This window comes from Notothenia rossii (genome assembly GCF_949606895.1).
Source record: "Notothenia rossii genome assembly, chromosome: 8".
Classification (NCBI taxonomy): domain Eukaryota; kingdom Metazoa; phylum Chordata; class Actinopteri; order Perciformes; family Nototheniidae; genus Notothenia; species Notothenia rossii.
Genome location: NC_136906.1, coordinates 69,276,377 through 69,293,016, shown reverse-complemented (window position 1 = coordinate 69,293,016; position 16,640 = coordinate 69,276,377). Strand labels below are relative to the sequence as shown.

At 38.5% G+C, this 16,640-nt stretch overlaps 2 protein-coding genes across 3 annotated transcripts; both read right to left on the bottom strand.

Moving 5' to 3' along the window:
- Positions 1-261: 261 nt before the first annotated feature.
- On the bottom strand, positions 262-12,684 carry cd164 (CD164 molecule, sialomucin). Of its 2 annotated transcripts, XM_079642820.1 has the most exons (6): positions 12,447-12,684; positions 11,445-11,522; positions 5,613-5,681; positions 5,146-5,244; positions 4,124-4,198; positions 262-4,034 (listed from the first exon to the last, which is right to left on the bottom strand). In XM_079642820.1, the coding sequence occupies exons 1-6, from the start codon at positions 12,505-12,507 to the stop codon at positions 3,862-3,864; spliced, it is 555 nt and encodes a 184-aa protein (XP_079498946.1). In that variant the 5' UTR covers positions 12,508-12,684; the 3' UTR covers positions 262-3,861. The 2 variants fall into 2 exon arrangements, with proteins under 2 accessions (XP_079498946.1, XP_079498947.1); XM_079642821.1 differs by lacking the exon at positions 5,146-5,244.
- A 1,191-nt stretch (positions 12,685-13,875) lies between these two features.
- Positions 13,876-16,539, bottom strand: ppil6 (peptidylprolyl isomerase (cyclophilin)-like 6). The gene is made up of 8 exons (XM_079642816.1): positions 16,410-16,539; positions 16,230-16,325; positions 15,713-15,901; positions 15,414-15,476; positions 15,095-15,242; positions 14,375-14,434; positions 14,139-14,274; positions 13,876-14,051 (listed from the first exon to the last, which is right to left on the bottom strand). The coding sequence occupies exons 1-8, from the start codon at positions 16,485-16,487 to the stop codon at positions 13,940-13,942; spliced, it is 882 nt and encodes a 293-aa protein (XP_079498942.1). The 5' UTR covers positions 16,488-16,539; the 3' UTR covers positions 13,876-13,939.
- Positions 16,540-16,640: the final 101 nt, after the last annotated feature.

Here is a 16,640-nt window from a genome sequence, read left to right as displayed (position 1 = left end):
CACACACACACACACACACACACACACACACACACACACACACACACACACACACACACACACACACACACACACACACACACACACACACACACCCCCTAACTGATACTGGTTGTCTGGGCAACCAGCAGCTCAATTGTAACCATGGCGATGTATCCTGTGACCTGGCTCATCGTCCCACTTTTGCTTTGTCATTGAAATCACCAGCTCCAAGACAGTTGCCAGTGCCACTGCTGCAAAATGAGAAGGTGAACACAGGGATTTGTTTTAACAATATTCAAACTTTATTGGCTTTACATCGTGAAACTAAAGGCAACACTCGAAAACAAGGCACAAAATAAAAAACAAAAGGTTTGTGAGAGATGGGAAAAAGTAGCTAAAAATAAGCAAAACAACATTTCAAGAGGCTTTGTGGCACCTGGAAGTGTCTACATATGGCTGTCAAAGAGGGGTGGGAGGAACACAATATCGTACCTTCAAGACGGCCTCTAACACAAAAACGTATGGCACTACAGTGTGTGCAGAAAGAAATAAAGCAACAAAAGCAAATGAGGGAATCAAAAAGCTTTTAACTCGTTGCTCATTGACACTGCCAGGCTGAAAACTGAGGAGAGCCCTGCATGACCAAGCTAATTTAAAATCCTACTGAACAGAAAACAAGTAATTCAATAAAACAATTGAAAATTACAACCAAAGTGGACTTCAAGTCATCATGTTTGGATTATGGAGAACATGTTGCAGCTATTTAGTTACAATGGGCTGGTGAGAAGTTGTCCAGGCTAAAACCAGGCTTCTTTTATTTGAAAACTATATCATCCATTAGCTGTTTTTAGCCATTTTAGCTGCATTTAAACATTTATAATTCTATTGTGTGATTGGTTGATTTGTAGACACTTAAATGCCAGCCTTTAAAGTACAAAATACATCCAACAAACAGACTTTTCAAATATAAGCAGCCTGGTTTGTGCCTGCACATCTCATCAATAGTAAATGCTCTGTGGGTGTGATCTAGAAGTTAAGGCTGAGCATGAGAAAACAAATGTTTAGGCTGAATACATCACAGAAAACCACTTCACAGGGGTCTGAAAGTGCTGAGTCCCATTCATTTAATAGGTGTGGCATATAATATATATTTTTTTACAAACTACAACTTTATATGGGTATTAACTGAATAAGGCACTTTTCTTTAAGAGGTGCACGGACTGACTAAGTAGGAGAAGCTTCGGAGAGTCAACACAATGGACATCTATTGTGTTTTGAGGTCAACATGTGATGCTGTGTTCTTAAGGAATGCAGCTACCATGTCGAAAGCAGAGGCTGGATTCACACAGCAGGCAACAGCTGTGAATAAAACTCAAATATTCCTCTAAATTTAGGCGAAGGCTCTCCAAAAGCAGCAAATGGACAAATGGGTGCAGCTAAGGCAAAACTCCGGAACCTTCTCGCTGCAGTTGGGTCTTTGGGCTGCAGCCTAATGCCACCAGGTGACTGCGTTAAAAAGGCGTATTAATGGTGAGCAGCAGGAAACATGTGAACCTAAATTATAAAAGCCAAAAGAAAATAAACATGGATTTATTACAGTTTGTGATGACAAAACAATGTGATTATTCATCCATTATCTAGTTAATATTCAAGACCGAGTATTTATACAAGCATCAGATTTTTTTGTTATTGGCTGAACCATGAAAACATTTACAAAGAGAAACTTACAAAACAAAGCTCATCAGTGCAATGCTCAATTTCCATGCCAAAACTGAGGACTTTGGCTCAATGCACACGTTTTCAAGGCATTCTTTCAACTAGCATATGGACTAATCACAAATAATCAAGTGGTTTTTAAGTGTCTAAATCCCTAAGAGCATATCCAATGGGAGGAAAAATCACAACTCCTAGCATTCAGCATGCAATAAAGGGAAAAAAAAGAACATTCTTGACACCAACAAGCTGCTACGAGCAAAGATGTACTGATAAACACTCCATTTAGCCTTTCCTTAAGTTGAAGATGAACAAAAACAGGACATGGCTATGTACAGGAGGGACAAAAAGGGAACAAATTAAATCACACAGTTAGCAGCAAGCTAGTAAGAGAACATGAGCTCTAGCATGGAGCTCTGTTGCTGCAGTTCTGCACTTCATTCACAATCCTCTCATTTACACGGCACAGTCAGAAATCAGAGGTGCGATGCTCATTTGGCCAAACAAGCACTCAAACAGTCCAACATTTGTACCTCAATGCACTCTCCGCAATACTCAAGTTTATTAAACTAAGCCCAATATTCTTGCCTTTTGTTTAAAGAACATTCCCTGATTTATATCACCAAACAGCGGTCCCAGATCTCCTGCCAGGTCACTGTTCATGCTTCGAAATTCAACACAATTGAGGAATAAATAGTGAGAAGGGAGGACATTTGGGAGCAGTGTTGGGCACTACTAAAGGGAGAGAGCCTTTACATTATCCATTTACACAAAGTCACCAGTGAGAGGACGATATATTCTTGTACTGAATATAGTCTTCTACTTATAGGGAAAAAACTTCAAGCTGGACTGATCAAGGCCCTCAAATGGCAACTATCTATTGTATACTTCACAATAAAGGCTCTTCAGTCCAGCTGGGATACTACAGTTCTCACCAATATCAGCACAGCGATACCGTTTCTTTCTTTAAAGAAACTAATGATAACACTTGGGCCTCAAACAAGAAGAAAAGACTCACACTCTTCAACCGCTATCTTTAAGTCTCCCAGGACATTAAAGGCACTTCACTGCTATCACTGTCCACATCAAGAAGGTGCATGCCATTTTCCTTATCTCCCTGTTCTCTATATTACACATTATCTAAAACAAAATATTTATTTCTATTTCTGAAATATTCTACAATCTTTCATTAGGACCCACAGGCCCTCTTTGACTTCCCCAAAGAAGCAGGGGGCAAAATGCCAGCTGACGTTAAGAGTGGGTACGTTTTGATGTCGGTGAAGTTCAGAAATAACAGTTGGGAGATTAAAGGATGGGAAATTAACTTAATACAGGATTTATTGCATTGAGCTGCTCTAGTGGCAGTTGATTTTTGTAGTTTTTTACAACTATTATAGGGAACGTTTTCCCTTAGGGACCTCAACAGCAGAAGACGCACAGCACTCCTAAAAGCCAAGGGAGACACCCAGAATAAGACTTTTGACCAGAGGGATCACCATTCGTTTTTTTGGTCTGACATCAGATAATTTAGTATTGCTTTTATTCCCTCGTGCGTAACCCCCACCACTTTGACATCATCTACAAACACGTAATACAGCTTGGGGGAAGAGGGAACCTGCCTACGATTCAACAGGCTAAAAGCAATACTGAATCATCACAGTCGTCACGTTTAAAGAATAGCTGTGAACTCAAACAGTGTTTCCAAATCCAAAAAAAAGGATAATACTAGCAGTTTGCAGCGGTCTTACTCCCAACAGGAAAGCTACACTGTGTACATGACTAATTCTCTCTTGTTTACTTGAGAGAATAACATGAACCGCCTCACTCTGTTGGGAAATGGCGTGCACAGAATGACTAATGGCATGATGGAGGTGGGAGTAACCACCCGATGATTGAGGCTCCAAAAGCCATATTTCTTCAGCGTTGTATAGTTAAAATAATACATACAGGCCTTGGTGTGTGTGGCTTGATACATACTATAACAGCAGAGCTAATGCAGGCCTATATCAAAAGTGGCACAAACATCAAAGATCTAGAAAAAACCTGCTAGAAAACACTGTTTGAGTTCCCCGTGATGAGTGCGTGCCGAGTGGGGAGTCCTCTCTGGAAGGTTCTGGTTAGTGATGGGGTTTGGTCATGTGACGTGGATCAAAACGAGCGGCTGCTTCAAAGGGTGTGGTAGTTGCGGTCCTTGGACTTGCAGAACTTGTAGAGGAAGAAGATGACGGCCTGCAGACCCAGGACCAGCACTATTCCACCGATGAAGCTCGCAGCGTCGAAGGTGTTATGGTGAGGCGCAGGAGAAGGGGCGACCTTAGTGGTGGCTGGGGCGGTGCCAGCTGTTATAAAAGACGAGAAATGGAGAGTTAATGCATCTTTCAGGACCGATTTAGGAAATAGTCTCGCTCTGTCACAATGTCAGACTTACTTGTATTAGAGGGGGAAGCCGTGGTGATGTTTACACTATGAGTCGTGATGACAGGGGGAACACTGGTGGTATTGGCTGGTGTAAGGTTACAGTGAGAACACATCCATTAGTCTTTACACGATTTCCTTTAAAAGCTATATGATTTATTTGAAGTTGTAATCCCTAAGAATTTGGTCTGGGTTCATTTGCACTCACGGTATCAGTAAGTACGGTTCAATACCAACGATTTCTTGAGTCTTTGTCAGGAGTGCAAACGAGTAAAAGTGTGTCTAAAGTGCAGCCAAACAAACGTGGTTCGGATAAAGGGATAAGTCAATAATAAATTCAACCACTATTTGATTTCAAGCTGCACACAGCTGAGTGTTTCTTTCTCAGCAGGGCACAGTAAAGCTTGTTGCCTCGCTGAGTAGTTGGAGATGTAACGCTAAAATAACTCTTCATTTAACAGCTAACGGTGACTAGTTCTGGTTTTTTCCAAAATAAAAAATTATCCAACGATAAAAAGTGCTGATGATTACAAGTGCTTGTTTTGCAGGCAGATTTATGGAACTGACTTTGACAAAAACATTGTTTCTTTTGACTGCTGCACAATAAATGCCACACTGTGTTATACCAATTGAAGTCTTTAAATGTGACGCTGCAGTAGTAGGATACGTTGGGTTTGTTAATCTGAACAATAAACAGCCTGATATCGCTTAACTGAAGCTGAATTACACTCTGCATCACTTCCGGTCAATCCTTCGTCAATTGGCAATTTGAGTGGGGATGGTGGACTTCACCTCTAACAATGATATCTACTAACTAAACTATATAAAGACGCAATTACAGATACATTACAAACACATTGCATGGCTAACCAATGTAGACAGTATATAATGTCAAAAACAGGGTCTGATTTCATTTAATTCTTCAATATTACAACTTTGGTACATCTAAATAAAACTACTAAAAAGACCAAATCGTATATGCTGCACAACAGAGAGTAAAGCTGACAGTAGCAGAGGGTTTTTAGGACTGGTTACCTGTGATTGGCTCAGGGGTGCTGCCGTTAGAGGAGGCGGTGGTGACAACAGGGGGAGTGGGGGCTGAAGAGGAAGGAAGGGCTGGAGTGGGGGTAGGGGCTGGACAAGGAACCAACACCAAGACAGGGTGAAAGGGGGAAAGCAATAGACACCGCACAAAAAAACAATGGCCAGAAATACACAGTGCTGCCTCATCGTTTCTCCTGGACGGGTGAAATTATTTGTTTCACTTTGCCAAGTTTTGCCAACAAACATGACATAGACAAAGTGCTTAGACTGGCCATTAACACCTCAGAGCTAAACCCAAAGAGAATCTGCTGATTATTAGTATTGTTATTATTTAAATACAAATATGCCGTCTGCAGATTCTCTGAGGACCGAAAAGAAGATGTTAGTATAAAATGTCAATATAAAATGTTAATATCCCAATCTGATATTTGATAGAAACACTACCCTGTTGGACTTACCTGAGCATGTAGCATTAGAGCAGGTCTCGTTTTTTGTCAGAAGAGTCATGTTGCGACAGCCAACAATTGCTGAAAGACAAAAAGTATCATAAATGAAATGCTTTATGTGAATGAATGTGCCCAAAGTAGATGTCAGTTTCCTTTGTTGGCAAGAGTTATAGCACTTCAATCCTGAGCCTTTCATTTTCAGCTGATATAGAGTCATTATTGTTTTACAGCTCACAAAGAAGTGAAATGACAAGCATCAGTGCGTGTGTACAAAACACAAACACAGTCTCCATCTCAAGGTTTTTCCTCTCTAACCCTCTGTGTGTACACAGCATAGTCAAATACTCAAAGAAATTACATTTTAGATGTAAAAAGCTGTTTTTTCTATGGATTAGTTATTACTAAGTTGTTACCACACCAGCAGTGTATCTGGCAACACAACAGCATGACTCGGCAAAATAAAACGTGAAAATCTTTATACTTATATCTCATTGTCACTGGAGATAAAAAGAAAGTAACTTCAAACCAAAGGTGGGAAAGGGATTCAGATAATATACTTAAAAGTGGCAATGCTATAATGGAAAAAAAAAAGCTTCTTCAAAAGTACTGTACTGAAAATACATGTAGGTACAGAAGAAATATATAATATAATATAAGCATTCAACTACAAGGACTGGTTATGCAACAAGAAGAGGCCCTGTCAGAGTTTTACTATAGTATTAATGTATAAACATGTGAGAAGAGGCATTTTAATGTGACCTCATTTTAACACATTCATGTGCAGAACTTCATTAAATGTACTATTATTATTCCAGTACTATTAAAGAGTGAAAACATCATTTGTTTTATTTTTGTCTCAAAGTTTGAATATCTGGGTGTATTCTCTTTGTTCAAATCAGATTACTGATTAAGTATGAGAGAAGGGACTTTGACCCCGCTGGGAAGCCTTGCCTGTCCTCAATACTTTACAAAAACACAAGATCCAGACGAAACATCATAGTTACTTATTGTTTTACCTATGAAACACAATTGTACTTATTTACAGACATGATTAATGAATATTATAATCCATAATTGGAGAAAAAAACGACGAAAACATTCATTAGTTTTCATTTCTTTAACTTAATGGTTTAACTCAGCCCGTGTCACAGACAGGAAACCATGAGTCATGACGGACAGCACCTTGTGACTTTAGAGTCTTTTCCCACCCAGTGATGTTGTGAAACTTCCGTTGTGCTTAAGCGCAGGCAACAACACATAAGCTCTGATCAGAAATTGCGTTGTACAGAAAGTGAATGGATAAGTTGTTGTAAAAGTATTTTAAATATCCTTCTTGCCAAACTTCTCACAGGGTTTTTCAGACCATGTTTAAGAGAAAGCAGACATTTTTGAATTCTAATGAATATATTATGTATCAGAGCTTAAATTATTGTTTCAATTTATACATCAACAGAAGAAAAAATTGCCTTATGTATACAATTATGTTTCAAACAACAAGGCCAAAACTGTTAGTTCTTAAATGTAATGACTTGATGCTTTTATTTGTCAAACATGACGGTACATTGAATATCTTTGAGTTTGATTGAAATTGCTTATTTTTCTCACTTTGAGCTGTGTGAACTTGTAATGATTTGATTTTTAAATGTATACTAAACTATGCAATACCTCTGATGTGCAATAATGTGAATTCAACTGTCAGTCTGTCTACTTATCATATTTAGCTTTTTATGGTTTGCTTCTTTAATTTGCCAAATCACCATTTTGGTGAGACTAATCAATTATGATCTTATTTAGGATGATCTAGCTTACTGGAAATCGCTACAGTAATGAAAATACATTCACAGTATACAAACATCAAGCATGGCCACAATTTTCCATCACTTGTATCGGTCCTCTTTTTGGAACAAGGAACATAATAACTAAACGTTTCAAGTGATAGGGAAGTGGGAAACATATAAAGCTTTAATAACTGTTTATTACAGTGACAGGGGAGGCTGTTAAAGACCTTTGACCCCATCTTTGTGTAGATTGAAATGGGACTAATGGCTCTTGATTTGCTTATACGAGCACACAGGAACATCATAAAGGGAACTGTGTACTAAATGTGGGACACCTGCTGCTGTAAAACATGTTGCTCCACCTTCCTTGCTTGTAATACAACAATCCACAGCAACCATCCAACCCGACGACTCCCGCCAGATGGCTGACCATAAATTACAGTAAGGCTGCTGCCATTGTTCAAAGCATCTTTTGGCTTTGTCCAAATGGGGTGAAAAATAACTCGAAGCCTGCGTTACATTCTCCACAGCTCCCAGAGCTTCTTTCTGTATCAGGTTCATTACTGTGGGCACTAGCATTTGAAATAAGCTTCTATTAAAAGGCTTTCATGTCATAACTATTAGTTTGTCAATTTGTCTCTTGGTTCAATTATTGAGGATGGGTCTTTTTCGAGGCTATTCTTTCAGGTTCCTATCACTGTCACTGTGCCCTAACTTGCCTCCACTGTTTCTTTATGTACCTCCATCTTGTGTTTCCCGGAATGCTACCTAACATGATTAAGCACTTCTGTCCTGACTGACCAGGAAGTAAAGTAAGGTCAAAAAAAAGTCAGCTTCTTCATATATCTTAAACTCAAAACTAACCAAAGCTGGAAACGTAATGACTCACTTCCTTTCATAACTGTGATTAAAGTAACATCAAGATCAAGTCATTTCTAAAGTGTTGGCGGCATTATTTTATAGACACATCGATCTATGTAAGTCAGGACATGTGGGAGGAGGGTTTTCAACCTCCAGTGTGTTAGAGCGCTGTTATCTCGCAGGCAGCTGTGAAAGGTGAGACCGACTCTCACCCTTTTTCGATATAGTGACGTCTTCCTCACCACGAGGCCCAGTCACAACTAGACCAAGCTAGAGGTGTGAGTGAAAGCCTCAGAAAAAGCTTCCTTGTTAAGAACACCAGCTTTGTCACAAATGACAGCCTGTACTTAGAGACGCTACAGAGCATGTACACGTGTAACGCACTGGACTGCAGGGAAATGCACGTCCACAAATTCCCTAAAGCCAAAATAAATCTGGTAATGACAACGTGGAAGCTCGCTGCTGCAGTGTGGTCATGCTGCGCTTCAGCAGAGCCATCTTGACTGGACAAAGCTGACCTTTCCACATTTTGCTGAGTTCATATGAAAAAGGGCGATCCATTTTTGGGTTTGTGAAAGATTTGAGCTCTGGCTTACTTGTGTTGGGAGCAGTCAGTGTTGTTTAACAGTGTTGTTAAACAGTGTTGAGCCTGCTTTTGTAGTTGGCTGTTTGTTCTGGTGTGTGACAGAGCGCTGAAGAGAGAGACATTTTCTAACATGAACAAGAGAAAAGCAGCCAAACCTCTCTTTAAGTTTGAACAATGAGTCCTTTTCTGGTTTATATTACCATCAGATGATCAAGGGGGAAAAAACAATAATCAAATCTTCCGTACAAAATAAATTAAAACTTATGAAAATGACCTCAAATCTTACAAGACAAATATAGCTCTTGATACACTTGTTGTTTTGTTTTTATATCGGGGTATGATTGTTTGCTTTTTTTGCTTGTGTCCGTTGTGTGTCATTGTAAACTTGTACATGTTTCTCACTTGGGAAATACGACAGGCTTTACTACCCAGCCCCTGTTGGCTCTGAGAGGATATAAATAGTGCTGCCCTCACCTGTCCTGTTCAACCACATATTGCATTATTGGGTAAAGTGTCATTGAGGGACATATATACAACTCGAGACAAAACAAAAGAAGGGTGTGGGATCCTCTAACGCTCCTGGAAAGAATCAAAGCTACTCATTGGCAAAGTTGTCTAACAGGTCAACTCCCATGAGACGTAAAAAGACTTGTTCTTGCCTTACTAATGTCAACTGTTGCTGGAGAAAAGCTGGACCAACAAGTCATAAAGTTACAACAGACAGGGTATCTTATGGTTTGAGATTAATAACAACTGAAATGTGTGACAAGAACACAGCGCACTCCAGTCCTGAACTGCACCCGAGGCATAAATGATGAGAACAGCGAGGCACATGACACTAATCTCTATCCTATCTGCAAACTCTTTCCTCTAACTGAGGCCGTTATCCTCTCCTTCCTTCTGTCCCCCAGCGTGAGGATATTGCAGGCTTCCTGACACACATCCTCTCTCTTCCTCTCCTGTTCATCTTCTTCACAATAACCAGAGACCTGTGTGTGCCTGCTGACACACACTGAACTCAGGCCAATATTAGAGAACAGCCCTCAAGGCCGGTAAAGTCAATAACAAACAAAGAAAAAGTGTACGTGCAAGGTTCAGCTTTTGGTCAGAAGTCTACCCGTTTACTTATCGCAAAACTCAAGCAATAACCACAAAGGGTTTATCTCACAGTTTAATTAATATCTGCTGAATGAATCAGCGGGACAAACGTTCGATTTTAATATAGAAGATTGTTTGACTGATTTCTGCTTTACTTATAACACCCTTAACCTGATTTCCTAACACTGATAACAGAACGAATAAACAACCAGCTCATCTCCTCTCATAGTAAAAACTCAACCCATAAGAGAAGTACGCAGTTGCAGTGAGTGAAAAACCGTTGGTTGATTTAGGAAATGACTTGTCATGTGGTTTTGATATGGAAACTCTGTGTTAATGAATGATGCATATTACTAAATCACAAACAGCAGGCTTCCAAATGAGAAAAAATACCACTGCAGCATATTCCTCCACATCCTGAACTCTGCAGAAGTCAGAAAGATTTCTCATACTGTGGGCTCCCATGTTTAGACATTTTAATTAACATAATGACATTACTGCACCGGTGACACAGAGACGAAGGCGAAATAAGGTAAAAGCACAATCAAAGTGAGATGTAAAATGTCTAAAAGAAATATATCTAGCTTAGTAGTGTTGAAAGTCTCGAGGCACCACATGATTCAATGCTGATCCAAAGGGCTATGACGCGGTGAAAAAACGGTTATCCATACCTTTTGATCCATAAACATATTCTTTGCCCTATATCACAACTGGCTACTGAATTTACTTGCATTATCTGTATTTATTAAATGGTAGTAACAAGTGAAAGGTTACATATGCCAACATAATTCCTAGCGGTGCAATACACCAACAACAAGATAAACAAAAGTGTTCCTGTAGCAGAACCACTTTAGTAAATAAGGGAAGACTTCAGCATGATCTGAAGCACTTCATAGCATAAAAGCTTAAAGAAACTCAAGAAGCAGCCTTAGCTCAGAATGTAAATATGAGACACATGTTTATATCCTTTAAGTTTCACCATAGCATTAGTTCAGTTATAAGGAAAGTAGCAGTCTAGTCTCACATAATTGAAACATGAAGACGAGAATTGGGTTTCAAATTCCGATTATTGAACCTGCATCGAGACATAATCTTCCTAGAGAGTATTGTGATGCATGGATTCCTTTACCTATACATTTGTCTCCCCTTCCATTTAAATCATCTACTAGCTACTACCAACGTTATTGTTCTGATTAAAAGTGTGTCTATGCAAATCACTTACAGAATGTTGCCTTAACTAGATCCTCCCCCTTAAGAGCTGTCTGCCGGGAATCTACTTCTAAAACCAGCCCGTCCTGATCAGTGTGTTGTTGGTGTTCCCAGACGATTACGATACAGCCTGGGCTATAGGGAAATTGGCATCACATCATCTAAAAGTCAGCATCCACTGCTTATCATTCTCTCCATACCGTAGGAGTCATGTGTCGAATCAGTTCAGCTGTCTGGACCACTTAGGACACACAAAGACAAACCTGTGCCTCTTCCTCCACAAGCCCACACACATGTATGACAGATACTCACGTGTTGTTGTGCAGATGACCCACTGGCACTCACTGCTACTGCTTCCACACAGAGCACAGGACAGGGAGGGACAGTCATCTGAAAAGAAGAAGTCACAAATCAAACATAGTTGAGGTATAATTGAATAACTTCCTGCAGGTGATGAAAATGATACTGTTGCTATCCAGATGTCTCACTCACAATAACAACACACATTTTAGCACAGACACACAGCATGGTTTTACATTGTTATTAATCTGTCTGCATTGCACATATTTATTTATTATAACAATAAGAAGTATTTTATCCGTACAGTATTTCGACATTCTTAATCTTAGTCTATTTGACATATTTATATTTTACTTCCCACACATTTACCTGTATATTGGTCACTATTTGATTATATTTACATATATTTCTGTTCGGTTCTTTTTGCACTATTTTGTATTGTTTTATTGTTCATGGCTTATATATATATTTATGTTGCATTGGTGAAGGAGCCTGGGACTTGACATTTCCATTGCCATAACTACACCGTAGTTACTGTGCATATTAAAATAATACCTTTTAATCTTAAATGTAATTTTTGAATTCTAAAAAGTGACAGAATAGAGATTCAAAATGTTACATAACAAGCTGATCTGGCTCCTGATCAACCGGATCTGACAACAAGGGTTACACACGAATATCTGCTATGGCTCCTCTTGTCATGCACATCATGTGAGAAATATTACTGTAACATAATTTGACATTTAATTTCGGGTCTATAGCTTGCTAGCAGGCTAAAGCGTTAGCTGGACAACTTGAGCGTAGACATTATACTGTCAAGTTGCCAAAAGGATCATTTTGTACATTTCATTTTAGAAAGAAAATAAATAAAGGACGGGAGACAGCTGTCAAACTCAGAGCTGAAACATCTAATAGTGCACTGTAATAACCAGAAATGGAGGCATGAAGACAGATACAATCAGTTCTCTGGTGCATGTCTTCATCGAGCTGGTTAGCCTTTTAGCTCAAACTTACCTGCGGCTGCTGCGCCAATCAGAGCCACGACTACAGTGAAAAACACCACCTTCAGGTACATGACTGCGGCCGGTTTAATCCTCTTTATACTCCAAGAAGATACAAATGTGTGCTGAAAAACGTTGAGAATGAGACTCCAGCGATTTCACAGCTTCCTTGCCGTCTTCTTGCGTTTCTGGTCGCTACTGCTGTTGCTTGCTGCTCGCTGCCTCGCTACTTCCTACTTGACAGGTCATGTGGCACTTTTGGCTGGGAGGAGTGATAAAAAAAAAACGAGCGTATGTGAAGAAATACGTTAAAGGCAAGAAGGAGAGGAGTTTCTTGTCATTAAGCAAACAGCTGTCACTCTGTTTAGGCAGTGGTGGAAAAGTATTACGATTATTTACTTGAGTAAAAGTACTAAAACCACACTGTGTAGGCCTATATACCAATTTCAGGTAAAAGTACTGCATCAAGAATGGTACTTATGAACTATTTAAGTATGTTTAAGATAATATACTAAAAGTATTAGGAGTAAAAGTACTCATTGCAATATTTAAATATGTTTGAATATTTAAAAGCAGAAGTTATAATATAATAAACAAAGAAAAACCCCAATAAATCATACATCAGAAATCCCATCTCTGACATTCCTGGCTCCTACACATGCACACTACTGAGTTTTAGGTAGAAGCAAAACCTTTAATAGCAACACAATCTTTGACGCTAATACACATTTATATCTGACTCTTGAGGGCTCTGAAGTGAAGTGTACTTCTTGCGCCAAATCATCGATCAAAATCAATCAAAGTTTATTTACGCTTTACAGTTTCAACAGACAAAGAAATTAATAAATATATAAATGTAAGTAGAAATAAATGTATAAATACAATAAAGATATATAGTGTGTGTTTTTTTATTTATACATTTATTTATCAATATTTATTTATTTTTTCTTGTATTTTTTTATTCCTGTATTTATTTCTGTTTTTATTCCAGTATTTGTTCCTGTTTTTATTCCTGTATTTATTCCTGTTTTTGTTCCTGTTTTTATTCCAGTATTTATTCGTGTTTTTATTCCTGTATTTATTCTTGTTTTTATTCCTCAATTATGCTTTTTTTTATTTATTTTTTTACTTATGTCATGTTCTGTCCTCCATACCTGTGTGCTAGTTGTGTGCATAAAAGTACAAATCACACGACAGCAAGACCTATAGTTGGGGCATTTTAAAAACACATTGGTGGTCCAGGTCTATGCATTGGTTTTTCATGTAGGTGCTCGAGGTTCAACACCCAGGGGAGGGACATCTTTTGTCTTCTGCTATGCTGATGTTAAATCTGGAGAAATTGTCCCCACCACTTTTTCTGACAAAGTGACGCCTATGCCTGAATATAATGTTCGATAATTTCATCTATACTAAATAATCATATTTAAATCATAAGTCACATGTTACATGTATCTCAGGTTTATTTTATTCCATGAATAACATTGATAAAAAATGTAAGCACTTGACTTAAAACTTAAACACTCCACAGTCTGTAACTTTACATTCATATTTGGGTCTTTCATTGCAGGTCACAGCTTCTTCTAATCTCCTCAGGACGTCGACACCCTCAACCACGTGACTAGAATAGAAAACCAAGACATTAGGCTCCAACTAATCAGAATTGAGATTATGCAGGATTGAGAAATAAAATAGGTGTAATACAAACCCAAAGGCAACATAGGTCCTGTCCATCCAGGGCGTTGGCTGCAGGGTGATATAGAACTGGGATCCATTGCTGTGGGGACCCTTATTGGCCATTCCTAGAGTGCCACGTTTAGTATGGGACACAGCAAAGCTCTCATCTAAATGGAGAAGATGACACATGTTCAGCTGAGTTTTCATACAGTACAAGTAAATCCACTAACACACACACATTCATTGTAATACCGTAGGTGTTTTTACCTTCAAACGCTGGTCCATAGATTGACTCCCCTCCATCACCTTTTCTCACTGGATTAATATCTACGTGATATAAAGATACAGCTTGCTCTATTTGAATAGACCAAAGACATTTGTACAAAAGCCACTTCCTCAATTTCACATGATTTCCTAACAACTTCAGGTGCTGGTATTGTGTAATTAAGGGATGGGCTATGTAATGAGTATTGAAGGAAGTTACAGGAGTTCAAAGATAATTTCACTTCCCTTTAAATAGAGTCAGATAAGTTTAAAAATCATGTGAACCAAATATAATAAAGTCTTTTCAAGCAGAAAAAAATAATCATTATGAACATGAACACAATCCAGGAAGTTCAATTCCAGTTCAATTACTAATAATTTATTGATATATTTTCCATTTCAAGTGGCATGTATGTCAAATTAACTGCCCTGATATTGAAGTTGGATGGATTATTATGTATTTCTATTTTATTTGTTATTATACCCTCATATTTGTCTTGATATGTGAAAGGTGTAGCTTATAAATAGCTATTATAATGTTGTATTTTTAATTGTCTGGTTTTTAATATTTATTTAATTCAATATTTTTTAACTGCTTTTTTCCTTTGCTTTTTCACTCTAAAGCCACTGTAAGAACAGAATTTCCTGGTGTGACATCATACAGTCATTTCCAATCTTATCGTATCTTATTTAAAATTGTGACATTGATAATGTGGACCGTACCTCCACCTTGCACCCAGCCGTTTGGCACCACACGATGAAACAGGGAACCCTTGTAGCAAAGTGGGAGGCCACTTTCTGATCCGCCTCGCTCTCCTGTGCACAGAGCCTCGAAGTTCTTTGATGTCTTTGGACAAATATCTGAGAACAGCTGAGGAGAGGGAGGACAATGCACCTCGTAAAACATGCTGCCATTCTGTGATGTCATTTAGTTTTGTATACCAACCTTTTAAAGAATATTACAATATACAAAAGTCAGGGATTTAAGATGACACAGGCGTTTTGTATAAGCACTGTGAAACAACATACATCTTTGCCTCACCTCAAACAATAACCTCCCTACTGCCTCTCCTGCTATCTCAATTTCCATGAAGACAAACTGATGCTATAATCAAAGAAAGAGAGATTTATTATTTTCATTTAGATGATTTAAGGTTGAACAAATATAATGAATATGATTTGGACAGGGCACTCTTCTTTAATAAGAGCAGCTAATGACTAACTGAAGCCTAATAGTTTTCAAAGATGACTTAATGTACACATAACATCACTTTTCATAAATGTTCCTATAACCTATATAACATTTAAATATATGTTTTTGTGACTGTGTTTTTGACTTGCCCCAGTGTTTCGAAGGTGTTTGTTGTAGTAGTCCTCAGTGAGAGCCATATAGAAAGCCTGTGGCCGAGTGAAAGAAAAATTCCACTCATTCTTGGCCCAGCGCGTGAGGTCCTTCTCATTACCCAGGAGAAGGCCGTTCAGAAAGCACATCAGGCTGCTGGAGTACTGCCACACGTCACCACGCAGCTCCTTGAATCACAAGTGTTAAACAACAGATGTGTGGTTGTGAATCAGCTATTCAGAAAAGCCATGACGTCAAACTACAGCAGTTGTGTGTGTTTAGCTGTGGCATCACAACCCTCAGCAAGCTGCTGCAGCTCATCTACGACAATGGTGGAAGATAACATGTATATTTACCCAAGTGCTGTACAATAATCATGTACTTGTACTTTACCTAAGTATTTTTCCATTTCAATTTTAGGTTACATTACACTTTTACTATCATTGTAGAGCATTGTTCTACTTTTTCTGTTGATTTGATTAATTTGCATTTCAAACATATAATCAGAGGACTTACCCTTTTCTTTTGACACAGATATGTGTGCCAGTCTAATTCAAGGAGTGATTTAATTTTCGGATCCAGAAACTTCTCAGGAAACTTCTGTTTTAGTCCCTGTTGTTCATAGTCGAAGGATACAATTGTAAAATTGAGGGAAAATACATGTTACATAAAACTGTAAGAAATAAAAAGCTTTACCTCGACAATACTTTTGGCAACATGGAAACTGCGGTCTTTAATCAAGCCAACAATTTCTATGTGTAGTTTAGAGTCCATGGTTTAAAATAAAAACAGTCAAAAAAATCCTGAGCCTGGCCTGTAAACAAAAGCCCCGTATCCATAGCAACAAGCGCTTGAATATGACGTTCGTGTTGAACAAGTAAGGCGTTGTTCGACTTCGTGAGACTGTTCCTTTTCTTTCCACCTTGT